The 18,678-nt window shown below is 41.4% G+C and overlaps 1 protein-coding gene across 2 annotated transcripts in view; it reads right to left on the bottom strand.

Annotated features, from left to right (window-relative positions):
* Positions 1-4,387: 4,387 nt before the first annotated feature.
* LOC119698051 (androgen dependent TFPI regulating protein) overlaps positions 4,388-18,678 on the bottom strand; it is a 29,672-nt gene continuing 15,381 nt past the window's right edge. For both annotated transcript variants that reach the window (XM_038129508.1, XM_038129507.1), the window contains 3 exons: positions 14,314-14,429; positions 10,375-10,526; positions 4,388-4,550 (listed from right to left, as the gene is read on the bottom strand). In XM_038129508.1, coding sequence (XP_037985436.1) covers positions 4,507-4,550; positions 10,375-10,526; positions 14,314-14,429 — 312 coding nt within the window. In that variant the 3' untranslated portion in view covers positions 4,388-4,506. The remainder of the gene's footprint in view (positions 4,551-10,374; positions 10,527-14,313; positions 14,430-18,678) is intronic.

The following is an 18,678-nucleotide window of genomic DNA, read 5'->3' as shown; positions in this document are numbered from 1 at the left end:
CTCAGGCGCTGCGTGGGCGGGCGGGCGCTGGCGCCGCGCCGCCGCCAGGTGGCGCTGTGGCGCCTCGGGATCGGGGCCGCGCTCCCGCCCTGCCGCGCTTCCCTCCGGGAATTGCTCCTCACGGCGCGGCTACGGCGCCGGCGCCTCCGGTGGAGCGGAGCGGCCGGGCTCTGCCGCGGTGGTTCTGGCGCTGGGGAGCCCGGTGGCAGCGGTGCCGCCGCCTCTGTGCCGGGTGCAGCGGGTACTCGGCAGCGCCTCCAGTCCTGTGTCCGCCTCTGGGCACCGCACTACAGCAGGGACATCGAGGGCTTGGGGCGCTGGAACTGGCTGCCCACAGAAGTCCTGGAACCTCCGTCCCTGCAGGTGTTGAAAAGATGCATGGATGTGGCATTTTGGGACATGGTTTAGTGGTGGACTTGGCAGTGCTGGATTAATGTTTGAATTCGATGATCTTAGAGCTCTTTTCCAACCCTAATACCTCTGTGATTGAAAGTGTGGTTCTTCCCTGACTGAAGCACACTTCCACAATTGTTCTGCTCTCCGTCCACAGCTAGAAAAGCCTGATGGAAAGAAATGCTTAACCATGGGGCTCCTTTTGTACGTCTTCATTTCCCACTTGAGCACTGATGCTTTTGCACACTCACTGGGGGTTTCCACACCAAAAACTTGAACTAACATCTCAAAAAGCAGTCTTGTGTTGGTATATATTGATTTCTTTCTCCTCTGCCTAAGGAACCTAGTCCGTATCAACAGTGAAACCATATTGTCCTGCATACTTGGAGCAGGTAATTCTGCTTGTCTTAGGGGTAAAATACAGCATTATTCTCTTATATGTGTGCTGTTTTCCAGGTATTGAGGGAAATTACCCTCTCAAGGTGAAAGGAGCTTGAAGCTTTGCTTAAAGCTTCATAAGCACCGCAGGCAGCTTTATGTTTATGTTTTGAGAGCATTTGATAGAAAGTGACATTTGAAACACCAAGTATTCCCATTAAATTTTATAGCTCAGAACTATTATTGGGCCATGTCCTAGAGGTTTAACTCAAACCTTTGTTTTTAGACTAACCTACCTGAAATCTAAACTGAAGGGCAGTGACATCAAACACTAAAGGAATTTGGTTTGCTTTTCAGGAACATTGAACTCCTTGCAGTGTAGGGTCTCTGGAGACCTTAAAAGGCAAAAATTCTGCTTTAGGGCTTTTAACCACTTGCTCTAAGGTCTGGCCTATTGTAATTGTATTTGGTTTCTACCTGATGCTTCTTTCCAAATGGTTAATTCAAGAACAGTTTTTAGCTGTAATGCAGGAGCTTTTGTTCAAGAGTAGTTCTTGAAATATCAAGGGGTTGAATCCAGAGAATCCACACTGTCGATAGCCTCTTCCACTGAGGTAAGAGGTTACTACGGATAATCAGCAAGATTAAATGCTAACAAAAATTATTATGAACCCATCTATGACTGCAATGATTTTTTTCCAATATTTATTGAATAGCTTGCCTGGGAAGTAGGTCTTAGTTTGGCTCTCATGGTTGATTCTAAGCTGTCTCTTCCCCATGCCCCTGAGACTCTGGTTAATTTTGTGGCACAAAATATTTAATTATGTGCTCTGCCAAGTGAATACAAGGTCTCAAATTGAATTTCATTGTCCCTGGGCAACTATTTTAGACACTTTGGTAGAATGTAAATGCATATTTTCTGCATGCCAGATCCTGGCTCCATATCCATCAAAGTAAATCCTCAGTAGTTCCACTGAAGGCTTGGAACAGTCTTAAGTTATGTTGTTGAGGTCACATTGTGACCCTGAAGCTCTGGCAGAGACCCAAACCAAGAAATTTGTGTGGGAAACTGGGGAGGGAATAAATTAGCACTTGCCTATGCTTTTTGTGGAAGTAAACTGTTACAAAGGTGTGAGTTAAGATGAAAGCTCCTCATGGTGGTGGATATTGCTTTCCAGCTGTTTCTGCTGGAAACAGCTCAGTGTGTATGGGATGGGTCCTCATTTTCTGATGGCGCTCTGTCTCAAATAAAAACCAGTTTTGCATTTCCATCCCCCCACTGTCCCTTCCCCCTCACCCCCTCTAAACACATATCGCTTAATCTTATAAAATGAAAGTCCAGGGGTAGGTTCTAGTCTGGGTGTTTTTTTTTTTCTTCTGGTGAATTTAATCCTTCATTTTCTCTCTCTCTGCCAAATTCAAGTGGCAGGTCTAAACACTATTAGGTAATTGTGGTTGTCATCCTGCAGATTGCACTGTGGAAAAAATTAATTGCTGTTTTTTCGCCCAGGGGTTTGAGCCGTGGTCCCTTCATCTGCTTGGGACAGCATCGTTTCCCTCCCTGTTGGGGCTGCGTTCCGTGGAGCAGCATGAAAGGGCTCCTGTGCAGCTGCTCTGGGCGAGTGGGCGGGCACCTCCTTCAGTAATAACAGCTAATTTATACAGCCATGGACATTGATGGCTATAAATAAACAGTTCTGACTAACTTTGCATACTTAAAATGAAAAGGGAGAGACTGATGGACTGGAAAGAGAAATCTGGTGTAAATGTCATCAAGGCCAGATCCTTACAAAGGGTGTCTCATTAAAGCATTTTGAAAAATCACAGGGAAAATGTTGGTTTGTGACACATTTTCCTCCTTTCAGAGCTTTGTGGATATGAGAGAAAGGAACAAAGAAAATCCAAGATCCCAGCAGTTGTGTTTTGGAGACAGGCATTCCTCATTGCTTTCCCGAAATGCATGACTGAAATCCAGCTTCTCTCCATACAGGATGTAGCAGAGAGAAGTGCCTCTTCTGAGCCCTTTTCAAAGAAATAAACAACCTCCCCCGTGATTCTCCTCAAAGCCCTGTAGTCCAGCAGCTCAGTCACCACATCAGATCCCAAAGGTACCGCTGGTGTGAGCAGGAGCTGAAGGTGAGGTCTGCCATTTGGCTTCTCTGGTTGGAAGTGGAAAGACCCATCCTTCTGTGCTGGGGCCCAGGCTTCGTTTTGAGTTTCTGAGAATAGACTGTACTGGAGTATCAGTAAAAATAAAAGAATTTAAAAAGAAGAGAGGTAGAGACAAAGATACCCAACAAATCTGTACAGGCAGTTTCCATAACTTTCTCTTCTTCCCTAATTCCCTCTGTGTTTTTTTTCTTGTGTCTGTCTCCCACATATTTCCTTTGACCAGCATCTTTCAGCTTCAACAAAAAAGGAGGGAGGAGTGTGTTTGCATGTGGGCATGTGTAATTGCTTACATTCCCCTCGCAAAGTTAGCTGGAGTGGGTTATCTAGAGAGCCTGGGAATTACTGAATGCATGCACGTCTCTCATTGAGTTCACTTAGTTTACAGTCTAGGCCTAGCATGTTAACTTTCCGGATTAGAATTTTTATCAGGTGCTTAACACATGAGAAGAACAATCTTATGTATACACATTATCTTTTTATTGCTCACAGGCAGCTTACAATGTGTTTTGTTTTTACTGAGCTCCAGCAGCATTTGAAAGGTGAAAATCACACCCCGGTGAACTGCGCGCACAGTAGCTCTAAGCGAGGGGTTTTGGCAATGAGGATGGATTTAGACATTTATGTACTGCAACTAGTTTCAAATCCTCTTTGAATGCAGGAATAATAAGAGAGGTTTTTCTTTTTCACATTGACCATTAAGGAACACTTGTGCTACTCTCGGTTTTGCATGTTTATTGGAGTTTGCAAAGCAGATCTCCAGTGTTTTGGATGTTAACAAAATGTTGAGGCTAATAACAGAAATCAACTATATTGAGGAAAATTAGTAAACATGTGAATGGAGTGTAATTATATGGCAGGCAGCTTTATGTTAAACAGTGCTTTAAATTAACATGCTTTCTGTCAAAGCAATCATACAGTCAGTATAATTAGGTTACTTTTGCTGTGAGATTAACTGAAACCAAGAAAAAGGAAGAAACTGTTGCCTTCGGATTTCCTGTTAAAATGGAGGGGGGATATTAAGCATAATATAAGCATATTAATATTACAGAAAGTTTCTCGTTAGAAGAACTCAGCTTCTTGGTGAACTTTCTGAGCAGACATTTCTAATTACAGTGCTTGTTAGCCCAATTTGTTATCTAACTAGCTTGGAAGTCAAAGCACTGTTAAAATTATCTCTCCTCTTAATTTTTTCCAGACTTGATGAAGGGCAATCCAAACAAGAGCTGGCTTGCATTCACTGGTCTTTTACAGAGTGGTGTGAGGCTCATGAGGGAGCGCATTTACCAGTGACAACTTTTAACCGTGGACACATCCTCACGTACGTTGTGCAAGAGATGAGAAATCTGTGTAAACAGATGAACACAATTTTCTTATTCATAGCAGTTGCAGAGTTATCATGAAAGAGGCAAACATTTCATATTTTCCACCAGTTTTCCATATGTCTGATGGCTTCACCAGAAGCTGCAATGCATTGGAGAAAGGATTTATCACAACTACATTTATTTTCCTCTACTTCATGGCTTCAGCATTCATGGAGAGATTGTTTGGCTTCAAGAGGAGGATTCATTTGCCTTTCCACTTGTGGTCCAGTATTACTATTGAATCTCCTGTTTGGAGACAGAGGAGAAGACATTATTGGGATCTGAGGGGGAAGGCACAACAGAGAAGTCCTTTCACACATCAGGGATGAGGAGCATGTGAAACTGGCCCCAGTCTCCCAACAACCCTAGGGAACTCTACCCATCTGGAAGTGGGAGTGAACTGCAAGTGCATGTCTTGGAGCAGCTGCTAATGTTAAAGTGCTGCAGAAGTCAAATGAGCCTGGGATGTCCCCAGCAAGTAACAGATTACTCAACGACTGAGGAATTATTTGAAATCTGCCATGGGCCACACCCATTGAGAATAATTGTGTTTGCCAGCAGGAGAAAGTATCTGCCACCAAGCAAACCTAGCTTGTTGTAAGAGCATGTGAAAAGCTGGAAGATCCTCACATGGCTGGTCAGGACAGCACAGGACCTACTGAAATCCCACAGCTTTCTGAAGCACCAGTTACTGTGCTACTGTGGGTCACCCAGTGTGGCAATGATCAACTGTTTATGGGTACCTTTTCTAACACACTGTCTCAGCCTCTCTTCTTCCCCCCGATGATAATTCACTCATAGGAAACTCTCCTTTAAATGATCTTTCCTTATCCATGGACCTCAGAGGCTCTGAAATACTAATTGCTGTATTGTATTGGTGTGTACTGACCAAATTGATATTTATGGGGGAGGGAAAAAAAAATCCAAACCACAAAGAAAGAAAATAGCCTGGCAGGCCAGGACCAGCGTGTTAACCAGCACTTCTTAATGTCTGGCCTCCACTGAGGAATTCGTAAGCTCTGGTTTGCGAGAGGTTCTGATCCAGTCTGCCTCCAGTGGATTGCCAGATAGACTTATCACCAAAAATAGGACCTGTGACAAATAGTGCAGGTTTCCTTTACACAGTCAGTCATCTCTGCCTGAGGGATAAACTGCAGCTTTGGGGAGTGACAAATATGAGGGACATAAATGTGCCATCACAGGTTTGTGGTACAACTAGGACAAATGGATGAGTCAAAAGTAAATACTTATATTTAGTTTTCAAACTCTGGGATTTAAATCCTGTAAAATCTGAGTTCCATTAATAATCAGCAATATAGGGAAAATATGGATATAAACATTATTTGGTCACTGAAAGGAATAGATAGACTCTGGACTCATTCTTTGCATGACACAAATCCTCTGGAAAGGAATCTCAGTTTAAAAATCCCTCTTGGATACTGCAGTAACAAAGGGTGGAACCTGTGTCTGGAGTAATAACTATGTGCAGAACATCAGCATTTTAACATTCATACAAAAACTGCTGTTGATAAGCCTGTACCAGTACAACAGTAGTGCGGCTTCATGCCCAACACAGTTGCCCTTTGCATCCCTTCATTTGCCATTCGGGTTTCTGCAATCTCAACAGCTGCTCAGAATAATGACAGCATCAAGAATTCAATCTTATTATAGTATTGCTTTGTATTGCACAGATTTGTGAGCTGTCACATAGGCTGGATTTCCCAAGGCTACAGGGTATTAAGGGAGCTTGGTTTCAAAAGCCCATAAATACATAAATAAAACTCAGGGAAAATAATCAGTTGTGAAAACATATATGATTCTCGAAAATGCATTGAATGCGGAAGTAATCAAAAAAAAAAGAGGAAAAACAGGCTGAAGAGAAGATTGTTGTTTAACTTTATTTCAGCCTTAGGTAAATAGGTCTCAGGAATGTCTTCCTGAGATATTTAAGAGCTCATAGAAGATCTGGAAGAGTGCATCCATCTCTGCACTGAGCATGAGAAAGGTATTCCACCATAAGTTTTCTCTTTTTCCTCGAAGCAGTGGCTCTTATTCCTGTTGAGCTGCCTTACCCCTTGCATTATAATATCTTTAATTTTTGTTTTGCCCCTAACAGTGTTGCTCAGCCAGCTGCTGGCCAAAGCTTTCTCTTCTGGTGGACAGCAAGCATCTAGGTGGGTCTCTTGGAGCTGCTGCCCACTCCAACCATCAGCCTCCTTTCCTCTCCTGTTTCTTTCCCAAAGGACAGTTCCACCATGTGGGGGTAAGCATTTCTCTGGGAGAGGCCTTGGGCCCATAAAATCTTGCAAGTAGAGGCAAAAGCATCAGGAGGCTTTTCAGTCACTGTTGGAGCAAGTAGCTGTTGCTAGCTATAGGTCCTCTCCAGCTGCATTTCAGAGTATTGAAATGAAGCAGCTGATGAATGTTATTTTGGGTTTTTTTCAGATGTGTTAGATGGAAGACAAATGAATGTGCTCCATCTTCAAATGTGAGTTCTAGATAAGAGACCTTACTTGAAATGTTGCTCTGTCTGATGTGGAGAACTTTGATCCAAATTTCTCCCAAGGATCTGATTGTCCCAACAAGAGCAAACTCCAAATGAGCACTGCTTTGCTTTATTTTTGAGGATTCTAGATTGACTGGTCGAAGAAACATGAGATCAGTTGCCTGTGTGATGTTTTCCACCATCAGGAAGGGGAGAAACTATCACACGGTTCATCTTTGGTACTCAGACCCTGCAGCCAAGTTCTTGGCTGAGGTAAATTTATGGCAGTGAAAGAATCAGCTCATTGTTTCAAATTATCCTCTTTGGAGTTCCTCTATTGCTCAACATTGTCTTGTACTCTAGAAACTCTGGGATTTAAAACAAAAAGAAGTCATTACTGGTACTATTTTCTGTGCCTCTCAGGCTGTGCAGCTGGGTTGCCTTAGTTACCACCAATCCAACTGTGCAAGGGGAGGGAGAGGAGAGGCACATGAGAGATAATACATTTTTAAAATCTCCAATAGGGTATGAAACAGTTTGTCTATAAATAATAAAATGAATTTAGGGTCTGGCATCCTGAACAGGAAAAAAAAAAAGGTTATATTATTCTACAGCCTAGATTTTCCAGCTCTCAGAAATGATACTGCATCTTTTCGGTCAAGCACAGGACATAGATTTAACACTTACTTGCTTGAAGCTGGAAGCTGCCATCTACAGACTTTGGAATAAGCTGGAACTAAATATACCTTTAAGTGTGAAAAAGAGTAAATATTTAAGTAGCTGGTTTTAGCAAAAATAATAATGGCCTGGAGTTATGAGGGAGTGTGGAAGAGCCCATAGGAAGCATGGTGTGCTGTGTAACAAGCTTCATTAGCAGCCTATGATCTGCCACAGGATGTGAGTCCAGGAGGGAGCCAGGCTTTGCCAGTCTGGTGGAACTGTTTGTCAATTGCTTCTCGCACCTTTGAATAAACACCTCTGGGCAACCGTTCTTCATTCGAGTGGGAAAGAAATAAAAAGAAGCAACAGCCTCGGATTTTTTTCCTTTGGGGAGAATCCTGGTGCCAGCAGCCCAGCCAGAGAGCTCTGCCTTGTCAGATCCCACCAGCATCAGGTCTAATTTTTTGGTGGCTTCAGGTGTTATTACACAAAGTGTTTTCAGATGTGCCTAGAGGAACCTAGTAGATATCTGCATTAACCTGTAACCCAAACTGCTTTTGGGGAATGAGGAGAAAGCAAAAGAGAGATCAAAAGTGCCTTTTCGTGTACTTTATCTTTTGAGGGAGAGAGAAGGTGGGCAGAGTGGAGAGTATGGAAAGATGAAGAGGTCTGTCCTCTACCACCACTGATTGTTTTGCCTTGGGGGGAGGGGGGTGCTGTTTTTTATTTGATTAGTTGGGTTTTTTTGTTTTCTGCATGATCATTTCCACTGCATCCTCTGCCTTATTGTGATGGGAAGGAGAGAGAGAAAAAGGGTAGGATGAAAAATGTACACGGAGCCATTTTTGCTGTGGGAACAAAGGTATGTTGGAATTGCATCTTCATTCAGTTTGCAGCTCTTTTTTCTCTGGCAATGCTGAACCAAAACTTTGTCTCAGTCAGGAATATATTAAAACTCTGGCACACTGTAATTTGGAATAGCTTCCCTGTGGCTATGTTTCAAGGCTTATTGGGATTTCATTATTGATACCAGCTTAAGGAAGTCCTGCTCTTCTCTTGGGTGGACACAGCTGGGATGTGGATCAGTAAAAACACTTGGCACCAACATGGGGAACTGTAACTCAAGGGGAGTGTCTTGCACGTGGATGAAAACACCATGTAATTGTTAAGGCCAGGATTTTGTGGCTCCTTTGAAAAAAACCAACTATGCATGGAAAGGCAGACCCACCACACAGATGAGGCCTCCAGGGATCACAAGAGCACACCAGATATCAATGGAGAATATTGTGTATTGTTTATATACATACTCTGAGGTTACATTTATGCTACCACAACTGGGGTGCTTTTCAGCCTCTCTGTGTGCACAGTAAAGTTGAGTGCTTGCCCAAGTTTCTTTAGTCAGCTGTTGAATATGCATCTAATTTTTGCAGTGAATTTGATCTCTGCTTGGCACAATATTTTTTCCAATCAGTTAACACATTTGAAATCAAATTATTTTTATTCTGATTATCTCCAGCTTATGCAGCAGGCATACTCTAGCCCTAAAATTACTAATATGTACTCAGTGATGAAAAAATCTGATACATAAATGTATCAGATATCTCATATAAAGACTTATGCCATCATGTGGTGATGGTGCGGTCTTTGATTAGCAGTAGTTACTATTTATATGTGATGCCTCTTAAACCAGAGCTCGTGCAGAAAGGCTGCAGATCTGTTTTCATTTACCAGCAATCCTCATCTCATATGATGTTTTTGCAGAATAGAATGTGGCCAAAATCTCCAAACATGGACATGTAGAGCAAGCATCTTGTTTGCAAAGGTAGCAAGCAGTGAAGTTGGTTATTCAGCACATTTGAAAGCCAATCTGCTGCTTTTAGGTAGCTGAGTGTGGATGGTGAGAGACTAGCTGCACACACTCTACTTTGGTTTGACAGGCATGTGAGACTTTGCAAAATGGATCAGGCATCAAATGTTCCCTGAAAACAGAGGGAGGTTGTTTTATTTATTTTCAGAGGTGTTTTTGCAGTGTTTTTTCTTTAATCAGAAAGCTAGTTTAAGAAATTGCAAATGTTCCCACATTTGTCGTAAATAAAATACACACATTTTCCTGAAGAAACACTTTCATCCTCAAAAATTCAATCTTAAATGAAAAAGGAGAGAAAACCAGAAGGAATAATAATGACAGAAACAATATAATAATAATAATAATAATAATAATAATAATAATAATAATAATAATAATAATAATAATAATAATAGTATGCCATGCCAAAACCTAAAGGTGCTTCCTCAGTTCTCTTTCTTCCACTTGTTAAATATGCTTTCCTAAACTACTTTTTCCCCCCCTCCAAATGCCCATTATGTCCAAGGAAGCTGCTTTTCACTTTTTTTAGGTCACTACTGGTTACACCACTACTAAAGCAGAAGGGAAAAATTCTCAACGGTTTGTAAAAGTTTCCAAAGTGCTGGTTTAGTCATGGAGCTGCTGCCGCAGTGCTTTTCCTTGGATACAAGAATGCATTCCTGTAAATTTGCAGTAAACACTGCTAATCCCTAGTCTGGCAAACAACATGTGATGCAGGTGTAAGAGTTTTAGCCTAAGACATGTGGCTTCTCTGGACCCTTCTTTGAGCAGGAATTCAAAATCCAGTGATTATGCTGGTAAGAGGTCCTTCTTGACCCAAATTAGAGGAAGCTGGTCCAACCTTTGTCTGGTAGGTAGGGTTGGGATCCTTTCTCCAATCTGTTCTCTTTTTGTTAGCATGCAGGTGGGACACAACGACTACCTGACACTCAAGTGCCACCATCCCAACACCTTCCCCAGTGTACTCATGCCCCCTTCCTCCTCCTGCCTTCTAGCAGTTCATTTCAGGGGTATTTTTTTAAATATGCGTAGAAGTAATGAAGAAAACTTGGACTGACCCCATATCATACGGTTGAGGAACTCTCCAAAGTTGTAGAAGGCGATGATGACGGCAAGGCTACCGGCAAAAAAGGCTGCTAGTCCAGGGGGGCTGAACAAAGCAAAGAGAGGATATACCCACTCTCCTGTTACAGAATAAATCCACAGGACCCTAGGCAAGGAAGGAGAGAAATTACCTTTGGTTAGGACCATTCAATTAGAAGAACCACTTCAAAATTTCCAGCTCCTGAGGGGCTGAATTATCAAAACAGTCTTGATACAGAGAAAATTAGCTCGGCTGTGAATACATCTCCTCGGCACTTGGGCTATTTGCTGTGAAGCACACTTGAGCCAGTGCTAAATTAGATGGGTTTCAGTGCAGGTTGAAATGCACACAATATTCTGCTGTCACCCTGGTGGCATTGGCTATTAACAGCAGTAAAAGCACAGTAAAACAGCAAAATGTTCAGGAACAGGGATGTGCACTTGGCTATGCTAGTGAAGCTTATTCAAATAAGCTCTCACATATGTTTGCTCTTTAGATACAACAGCCTTTCAGCCCCTATCCAGATCCCTAGAGTCTGTGGAGACACAGAGCTGTTCCTTCCTGTCTCAATCCTTCTGCTGTTGACCACTGTTTTGAGGAGTGGAAAGAAGTTTTCAGGAGGTGAGAAGGCAAGGGGAATTCTCCAGCAGCTTTTCTTTTGTAAGAGAAGGAAAAGAAGAATGGTTAGGTGGGAAACAGATGTGGCTGCTTCACCCTTTTGTGCCAGAACTGCTTGCAAAGCATGGTTTGGGAAAGAAAGATTAATATGCCTGCTTTATAGGGTTTCTTTTCTTCTAATTGTGCCCTCTCTTTCTGCCTTTTTTATTCTCTCAGAAAATATCTTGTAGTGGCTGTCAGTTTGCTGGTAATATGTTCATTGTTTATGGCTCATACAAGTGGTTAATAGAGAATGCCTGAACTAAAGAACATAAAAGTGATCTCAAGTGTAGGAAAAAGCTCAAGTGTAGGAAAAAAATCTCAAGTATAGGAAAAAATGCTTTTTTTGTGAATAATTTTTGTGAATAAAATGATTTATATTTGTATTGATTATGTAAAGAATTTAAAAAATAGGGTAAGTTGTCATTGATTTTTATCAGGATGTGCCATTTTAACAAGGACAGTACTTCCCCAAAACAAACTTTTGGGTCCAAATGGTCCTAAAAGGTTTAATTCTTCCTTAAAAAAAAAAAAACATATCTGAGGATTATGCCATGCTTTCCACCACCAGTGCTAACATGGGAACACAATCGCAATTTTTTCTGATATCACCCAGCCTGCTACCTTACACTGAGCATCATGCATCAAAAGGAAGTGACAAATGGGCTGCCTCACTATCCTGAAACTGTGTCATGACACTGAGGAATGGGAGAATGCTAAGGAGGAAAAAAAAAGGCTGAAAGGATGCTTCTTCCTTTCTCTAGTAAAAAAAGGAAGAAGTGGGGCATAAATAGGTGGTTTTGTCTTGCCTGTAAATAAAGATTTACCATCCTCCCCTGAGGAATAGAGAGGAGAAATGGAGGGGATTGATAGTAGAGCTGTCTGGACAGAAATATTTAAATGTAGGGACTCATTTTTATGATTCAAGATTCTTTCATCTAACAAACAGAGCTGTGAAACACCTAATTAATTTAAAAATAAAAAAAAAATTTAAAAAAGCCTGCAGGAAAGGCCCCTGAGAGGCTGAGCAGAAACACTGAAGTCCAAGTGCTAAGTGGAGCCTGTGCAAATGTCAGCATGTGTTCTTCACTGCACAAGACTCCTCTTTTCGTACTGTACCTCCAACAGTAAAACAGAAAGTGACAACCACCTTTCTTTTATATAACGAGGAACTAGATTATCTTCATGCAATTTGGCCAGCTGGTGTGTCTCATATGACACACTCCAACCTGTATTTTCAAACCCAAATAAATGACTGCACAAAGCTCCAGTGTCACCCTGCTCAGAGGCAGGTGTCTGCTGTGAGGTGTAACTGGCTGCTCAGTTCCTCTGCTGCCTTGGAGGGACCAGTTACTTCTCAGCCCATTGGTGCTGCAGCCATGGAAGCGACAGTCCAAGGAGAGGCTTGGAGGAAGGACTCTGTTGCTTGTGAAACATATGGTGCCCAAATGGGACTATTAAATCACCAGGTTGTAGCACCAACAGTAAAGTATGTAAGTGTGTTGAGATTTCAGTGCACAGGCCATAACATTTTTCTGTTGGTTGAAAGCTGTTGTCTGTGGTTTGCAGGGAACCATGAAGTAGAGGAAAAAGAAAGCAGGCAGGAGGTTCCTTGCTGATTTGAAAACCATATTGACATCCTAATATCTTTCATCCAGTCATCAGGGCCCTGGCACACAGGGGACAAGCACTTTAAGGGATCACCTTCCACTCAGTACCCTGGTAACACAATGCAGCACCAACTCGTAGAAGATACTGGGCGGGCTCCAATGTGTTGATGCTTTTGTTGATCTTCATCCTTTGGTGTGGATTCAGGTCCTGATATGAGCCATGTCTCCTGAGGGATGAAATTGCTCAGCTGATAGGGATTTTAGGGGAAAGCACGGCTCACATGGCTGTAAGAGCAGTCTGGTCTCAAAGACAGTAAAACCCAAATGTTGTCATAAGACAAGCAAAACAAAGCTGGCATTAAGCAATGGGGTGAATCAGAACATAGAAAAGGAATTTAGGAAGCCATGGTCATAATCCTATTAGGCTCTGGGGAGGATTAGAATAAATGGCTCCTAATTTGCTTATATAATGTATCAGTGAAGTCCCCTGTTTCCACAGCCACTCTGATGGGCTTCAAGTCACTACAGTATTTCATCTGAACTGTTTACTTTTTATTTCAGATTTTTACTCACTGGGCTGAAGATGGTCTCAAGATGAGAGTGAGAACTGGTGAGTATGAATGGGAAGGATGGATTTCCTCATAGTTCCAGTGACTTCTCAGAAGTCTTTGCATGAGGACAAGTTGCTTCCTTCCTGACCAGTATCCACTTGTTATACACATGCTCTATATTCTCCACCCTAGAGCCTGGATATTTCCTCAGCTCTGGAAAGCTGTATCACAGCATACCCTGAAATTATACAGCCCCCTTCCTGAGCTGGGTCTCAATACAAGGCATCTTCTGAGAGCTTTGAAGCGTTGGCATCTGCCCATAGTTACATGGGGTCGCAGTGCCCCATATCCCAGCACTGCAGCCAGGATGCAATGAGCAATGCAATGAGCAATGCACCCCACTCTAGGGGTGCATGACACACACACAGCATGTGGACAGATGGCTATGAGCTGTCGGAGGTGCTAATTAGATTTAGTTTATTCTCTCAGGATCATTCTCCAACAGGTTGGGGATCAATGGGTGCATTGCTGGAAATGTGGGCAGTGTCCACTGGTGGAGTGGGAGGTGGTGGTGGGCAGATGTCTCCTCACTACCCACCAGTTTGCACCTGGCTCAGAGTATCATTTTCTGTCTCAAGTTTCTAATACCAGCCACATGTCCCTGCCAAACACTAAACTGAGTTTTACTCCTTTCCTGCTCCCATGACCCCCAGACCTTTTGGGATTTGGTGTGTTTGCAGAGAGCAGGACAGTGAGAGGAGGTAAATTTGATGGTACCAGTAGAAGTAAAAACTCCAGCCCAGAAGAAATAACTCAAATTATCCCCAAATTTATGGCAGTTTAGTTACTTTTCTTTAAGAGGCCTTACAATAGCAAGAGACACTATAAGGTCTCAGGACCTATATTGTGATTGAAGAAACCTGCCTCATTTTCATTTGGAAATAGTTTTCATGGGTCTCAGCTGAAGTTTAAATTTCTCCACAGAAAAGAATGCTGTCCTCCTTGTGTCTGGGTGGGAACTTTTGACCTAAAGTACAGCATTTGGCCTAATTTTAAAAAGTAGATTACTTGAAGAAAAAATACTTAAATTCTTACCAACTGATATACAGAAAAGCGACAAATCCCAGTAGGATCAATCCCTTCTTCTTTGCTGGGTAACGATGTGGCAAGGCAAGGATTTCCAGGAGAGCAAATGGCAATACAGCCGTGTGCTGAGGAAAAAAGAGAGTCTGTCACTGATAGATCACAGTGCCTTGCCTTCAGTCATTGCTTATCATAAAGTTCAGGCACCTGCTCAGAAGCAAAGAATTATTTAACAATACTGAGAATAATTGTATACAAATGTGCATACTTCATTTTTTACAATGAAGTACCCCTAGAGTAATAAGCACAAAAATTTTCTTGTTAATAAGATATAAAAATGAGTCTTGCCTGTAGTGTGGTCTATGCTTATAATAGGTGAGCTCTCCTTTTGCATTTTGTAATGTAAGATTTTTTTATAATTCCGATTACAGCACAAAAGATATTGAGCTCTATCATTATGCGCAGTTGAGGATGTCAGAAGAGTGCTCCTTGAACTCACTGAGCAATTGCTGAATTGCCTTCATGTTCTCTTCTAGTCATTATTTATTATACTGTACTTATATAGTATCATTTATTACTTGCTCCAGTGCAATCCCACTGTGTTGTGCTTCTCTTTGTAAATGCTAAAATGGGGTTGTAAACATAAAGGATACTTCACTTAGCTGTGATTGAAGGTGATGAAGAAACTTCAAACAAGCTTATCCCAGAGTCAGAAAGGAGTTAAACTGATGGAGAAATGTGGTTTTCTTATTTTTCTTTTTTTTTTTCTTGTTCAAGAGTTTGAAATGCAGCTTCAGTTTCAAGGACTTTAATGATAACTGTCTGAGCATGGAAGTGAACTATTTCAGCTCTGGGCAGACAGTTTGGTGGCACTGTTTTGTGGAGAGGAACTGCCTCCAAGAGGGATGCTCCTCACCATGGGGATGTTGAGAGCACAGCAGAAAGCCTTCTGGGCTCAGATTTTAAATGGTCAATGCAGGGATTTATGGGATGCTAATGCCTCAAATTTTTGACTGATTTGAAACAATATCAGAAAACAATTTGCCTGGATGAAATTTCCTCACTGAAAATTTTGTATTCCCTATGCAAGCAAACAATAACTTTGAATTGCAATACCTAGGACAGATGGCTTAAACAATGTTGGGGAGCAACAAAGCAAAACTAGTCAATGAAATGCAGCAGCAGAAAAACTATAGTAACAACTGTAGCTAATTAGTTGCTTAAATTCCTGTAATTAAGTAGATAATTTCATAGGTAGATGGGGGGGGTATGGGAGGAGGGCAACAGAGAAAGATAAAGTTTTAAATAGAAAAATTTCAAACTCGGGATTTTTTTTGGTCTTTCTCCCTAAAGGCATAACCTGCTGGGTGTATGGTATGAAGATTCCTCTTTTCCCAAAGAAATGGTTCTAACCTTTTTAATGTACATGTTTTTCAGAAACTGTGGTCAGTGTCTGATATGGTAATATGGTGTCAAAGTTTTATTGCCTTATATTTATGCTATAGGTTGTGAAAAATAATTATTTTCTTTAAATGCACAGTGAGCTATAAACAGCATGCATGTATTTAGCTATTTGTTTAAGAGATGGACATCCACTTTTGTCTGCTGCTTCCAAGTGACCACTCCCTGGAAGCTGAGTGTCCTTCCTCAGCCCTCCTACCACAACCAGGAGCTGCTATTCATACTTGGCTATCCTTCTATCAAAATAATCATTCCACATCAGTTATTCCTTTTTCAGAGAAAAGAGATAGAAAATATTTCTTTGATGTTGTAGTTCCTTTCAGTCATTGGCACTGTTCTTCTTTTCTGTTTCACAAAGATATTCTTCAGCTCTACAACCTGCTTGGTTGATTGCAGAAGTCTCATATCAGTACAAGTGATTCCTGAATTCATTTAACCAGAAAAATACCTTCAGTGCACACAGTTTTCATATATAATCCCTGCAACTTCTTTTAGTCAGAAATCTATGTGTTAAGCTGCTTTGAAAAACATTTAAAAGAGTCTATTTTCCATAGTTGAACAATAGTTTGTCCTTGAACAAAACCCAAAATGCCCATGGCAAGGCAGCAGTGATGGAAAACCTACACCTTGTCCTCATTTTTAGGCTTTAGCCTAAGCCTTTGGCGGGCACACTGATTTAGAGCACCTCATTTTGACAGGTATTTTGGAGCATGCCCAGGAAAGAGCAGCACAAAGAGCCAGAAAATATGAACAGTGAAGCAGCCCAAAGGCAGGCATAGAAACTGTGAATGCACTGAAGTGCTGTTGCATCTAGAGAGGAGAGAAAAACGAGACGTTTCAAAGGCTTAAGAGATTGATGCAGTGATGGCTGTGATGGGCATGTCCATTGTGTCCGTGACCAGGGGTGAGTGGCTCAGTGTTCCATGAGAGAGATGTAGCTTCATGCTGGGAAGCACATACGCTCCAGCAGCACACAGACTACATGTGGACAGCAGGATACAGTCACAGGGGGTGGTGAGGGGCAGCCTGCTGCTCAAACATTGGCACTGCTGCTGAGCAGCAGGCTGGTAGCGCCTGCAAAAGATTGCTGGGAGATCTGCTTTTTAGTCTGTGCTGGTTTAGAAAAGGCTGATATGGTTTACTACTCATTTTTGTCAGGCTCCTCCACTTATGTAGGAGTTAGAGAAAACACTCGGGGGCTTATAAATCAATAGAAGCTTGAAAGTTACTGGTAAAATTGGAAAATTTGGCTGCTTTTGGGAATAGTCAGGAGTTTAGTGGAAGGGGTAGCTTGAAATTTCTGCTATTCCTGATTTGATGAGCTTTCCACTGCTTGGAAGAGTGTTTCCATGTCTAAGGACAGCAGAAGCATTCAGGAGTGGGACTATTTGCCTCTTGTTTTGCAAACAGTTTCTTAAAAGTTCTTAGAGCTATCCTGATTTGGAAAAGCAAATGCAAAAAAAACCCCAAAAAAACAAAGAAAGAAATTTGTTGTGGCATAGGAAAGCTGAAAACTTCTCTCTTCCCAAGTCCAGTGATGTCACTGGCCCATGACTGTGTGCTGCGTTTCTGTTCAAATAATTGCATCTTTTAAAATATATTTTGCCAAGTATATTAACTAGATGTGGCGTTTTTTGTGGAGTCATTTAAATTTGCTGTGAAAATGCCTTCTTGAGACAGATTTCTACAACAGTTCTCAGCTTCTTCAAGCACCCCCAGGACAATTTAAAAATAAATTATTATTTTTCCTTTGTTTATAAAGTTGTTTGTTTTTTTTTTCATTTATCCCTCTGCCCCCCAATTTCTTCTCATGTACACCCCAGGCTCGTAAACATGTGGGAAGATCTTCCCTCACACTTCTGCCATCCCAGAGCCTATTCCTGCCAAGCCGAATTTGTGCATTAACAGTAAAATCACAGAGGAATTTCTATCGAGTACCCGAACAAGTTTATGACAGCAGATGCGTGTTTTTAGAGCAGACACTGGGGGAATGTGTAGATGGCTACAGGGCGCAGAGCCTGCCCTTCGCCTACGACACACAATTGGCTTTCCACATGATTTCCCTCTCACAGCCCAGAGACGTTGACTTTGGCAGCATCATTAGTGATAGAGCATATATCATGGTTAATCAGATCTGCTGAAAGGCTATAAAGGCTTCTCATATCCTTTTCTAAAAAAAAAAAAAAAAAAAAAAAAGTAAAAAGGAAGGATGAAAAAAAAGACGTATTTTCTCATCCACATTATTTTTAGCTGTAGGTCTCTGGTGCATAGTCATTAAATATATTTTCAATCCTACTTAGCAGCGTTTCATATTCTTATACTGACGTATGTCTGAGGAGCACAGTATTTGTATGGGGCCAAATTAAAATATACAGTTTTGCCTCTTCCTTTAAAGAAAACTTAATAATTAAGCTCAGATTGACACAGATCAAAACATTGGCAAAACTTGCTGGAAACAGTGACTCATTTTTTATTTCAATTAACAGTTTCTCAGTTTCACATATAAACAGTGAAACTGTCAAAAATAATTATCACAGAGGGAGGGGGGAAAACCCTCCTATTTCACTCCAAGATGAGGAAAACAGGCTATCACAATAGCTTTGTGTACTGATAAGGCTATCAATGAACCAAACTGAATCAGAGAGCTTTTCCATACTCTTGTCAAGGATCCTGCTGGTACTTATTTTTTATGTTCTTTGAAATATTAATGTATTTATTTGTCTAACAACCTCTGTTTGTTGAGGAAAATTTCAGCTTACAAATTTTGCAAGAGCAGAATTTTTAAAATTTCTTCCTAGATTGAAGAGATAAAAGTGATGGGACTTTCAAAATTATCAGAGACATTTAGCTAACTAATCACACTTTTAGCCTAAATTCTGCTTCCAAACATTCAATTTTAAAATCCTTTGTGTCTCT

Source organism: Motacilla alba, chromosome 2 (genome assembly GCF_015832195.1).
Source record: "Motacilla alba alba isolate MOTALB_02 chromosome 2, Motacilla_alba_V1.0_pri, whole genome shotgun sequence".
NCBI classification, from domain to species: domain Eukaryota; kingdom Metazoa; phylum Chordata; class Aves; order Passeriformes; family Motacillidae; genus Motacilla; species Motacilla alba.
This window is presented reverse-complemented; position numbering and strand designations above follow the sequence as displayed.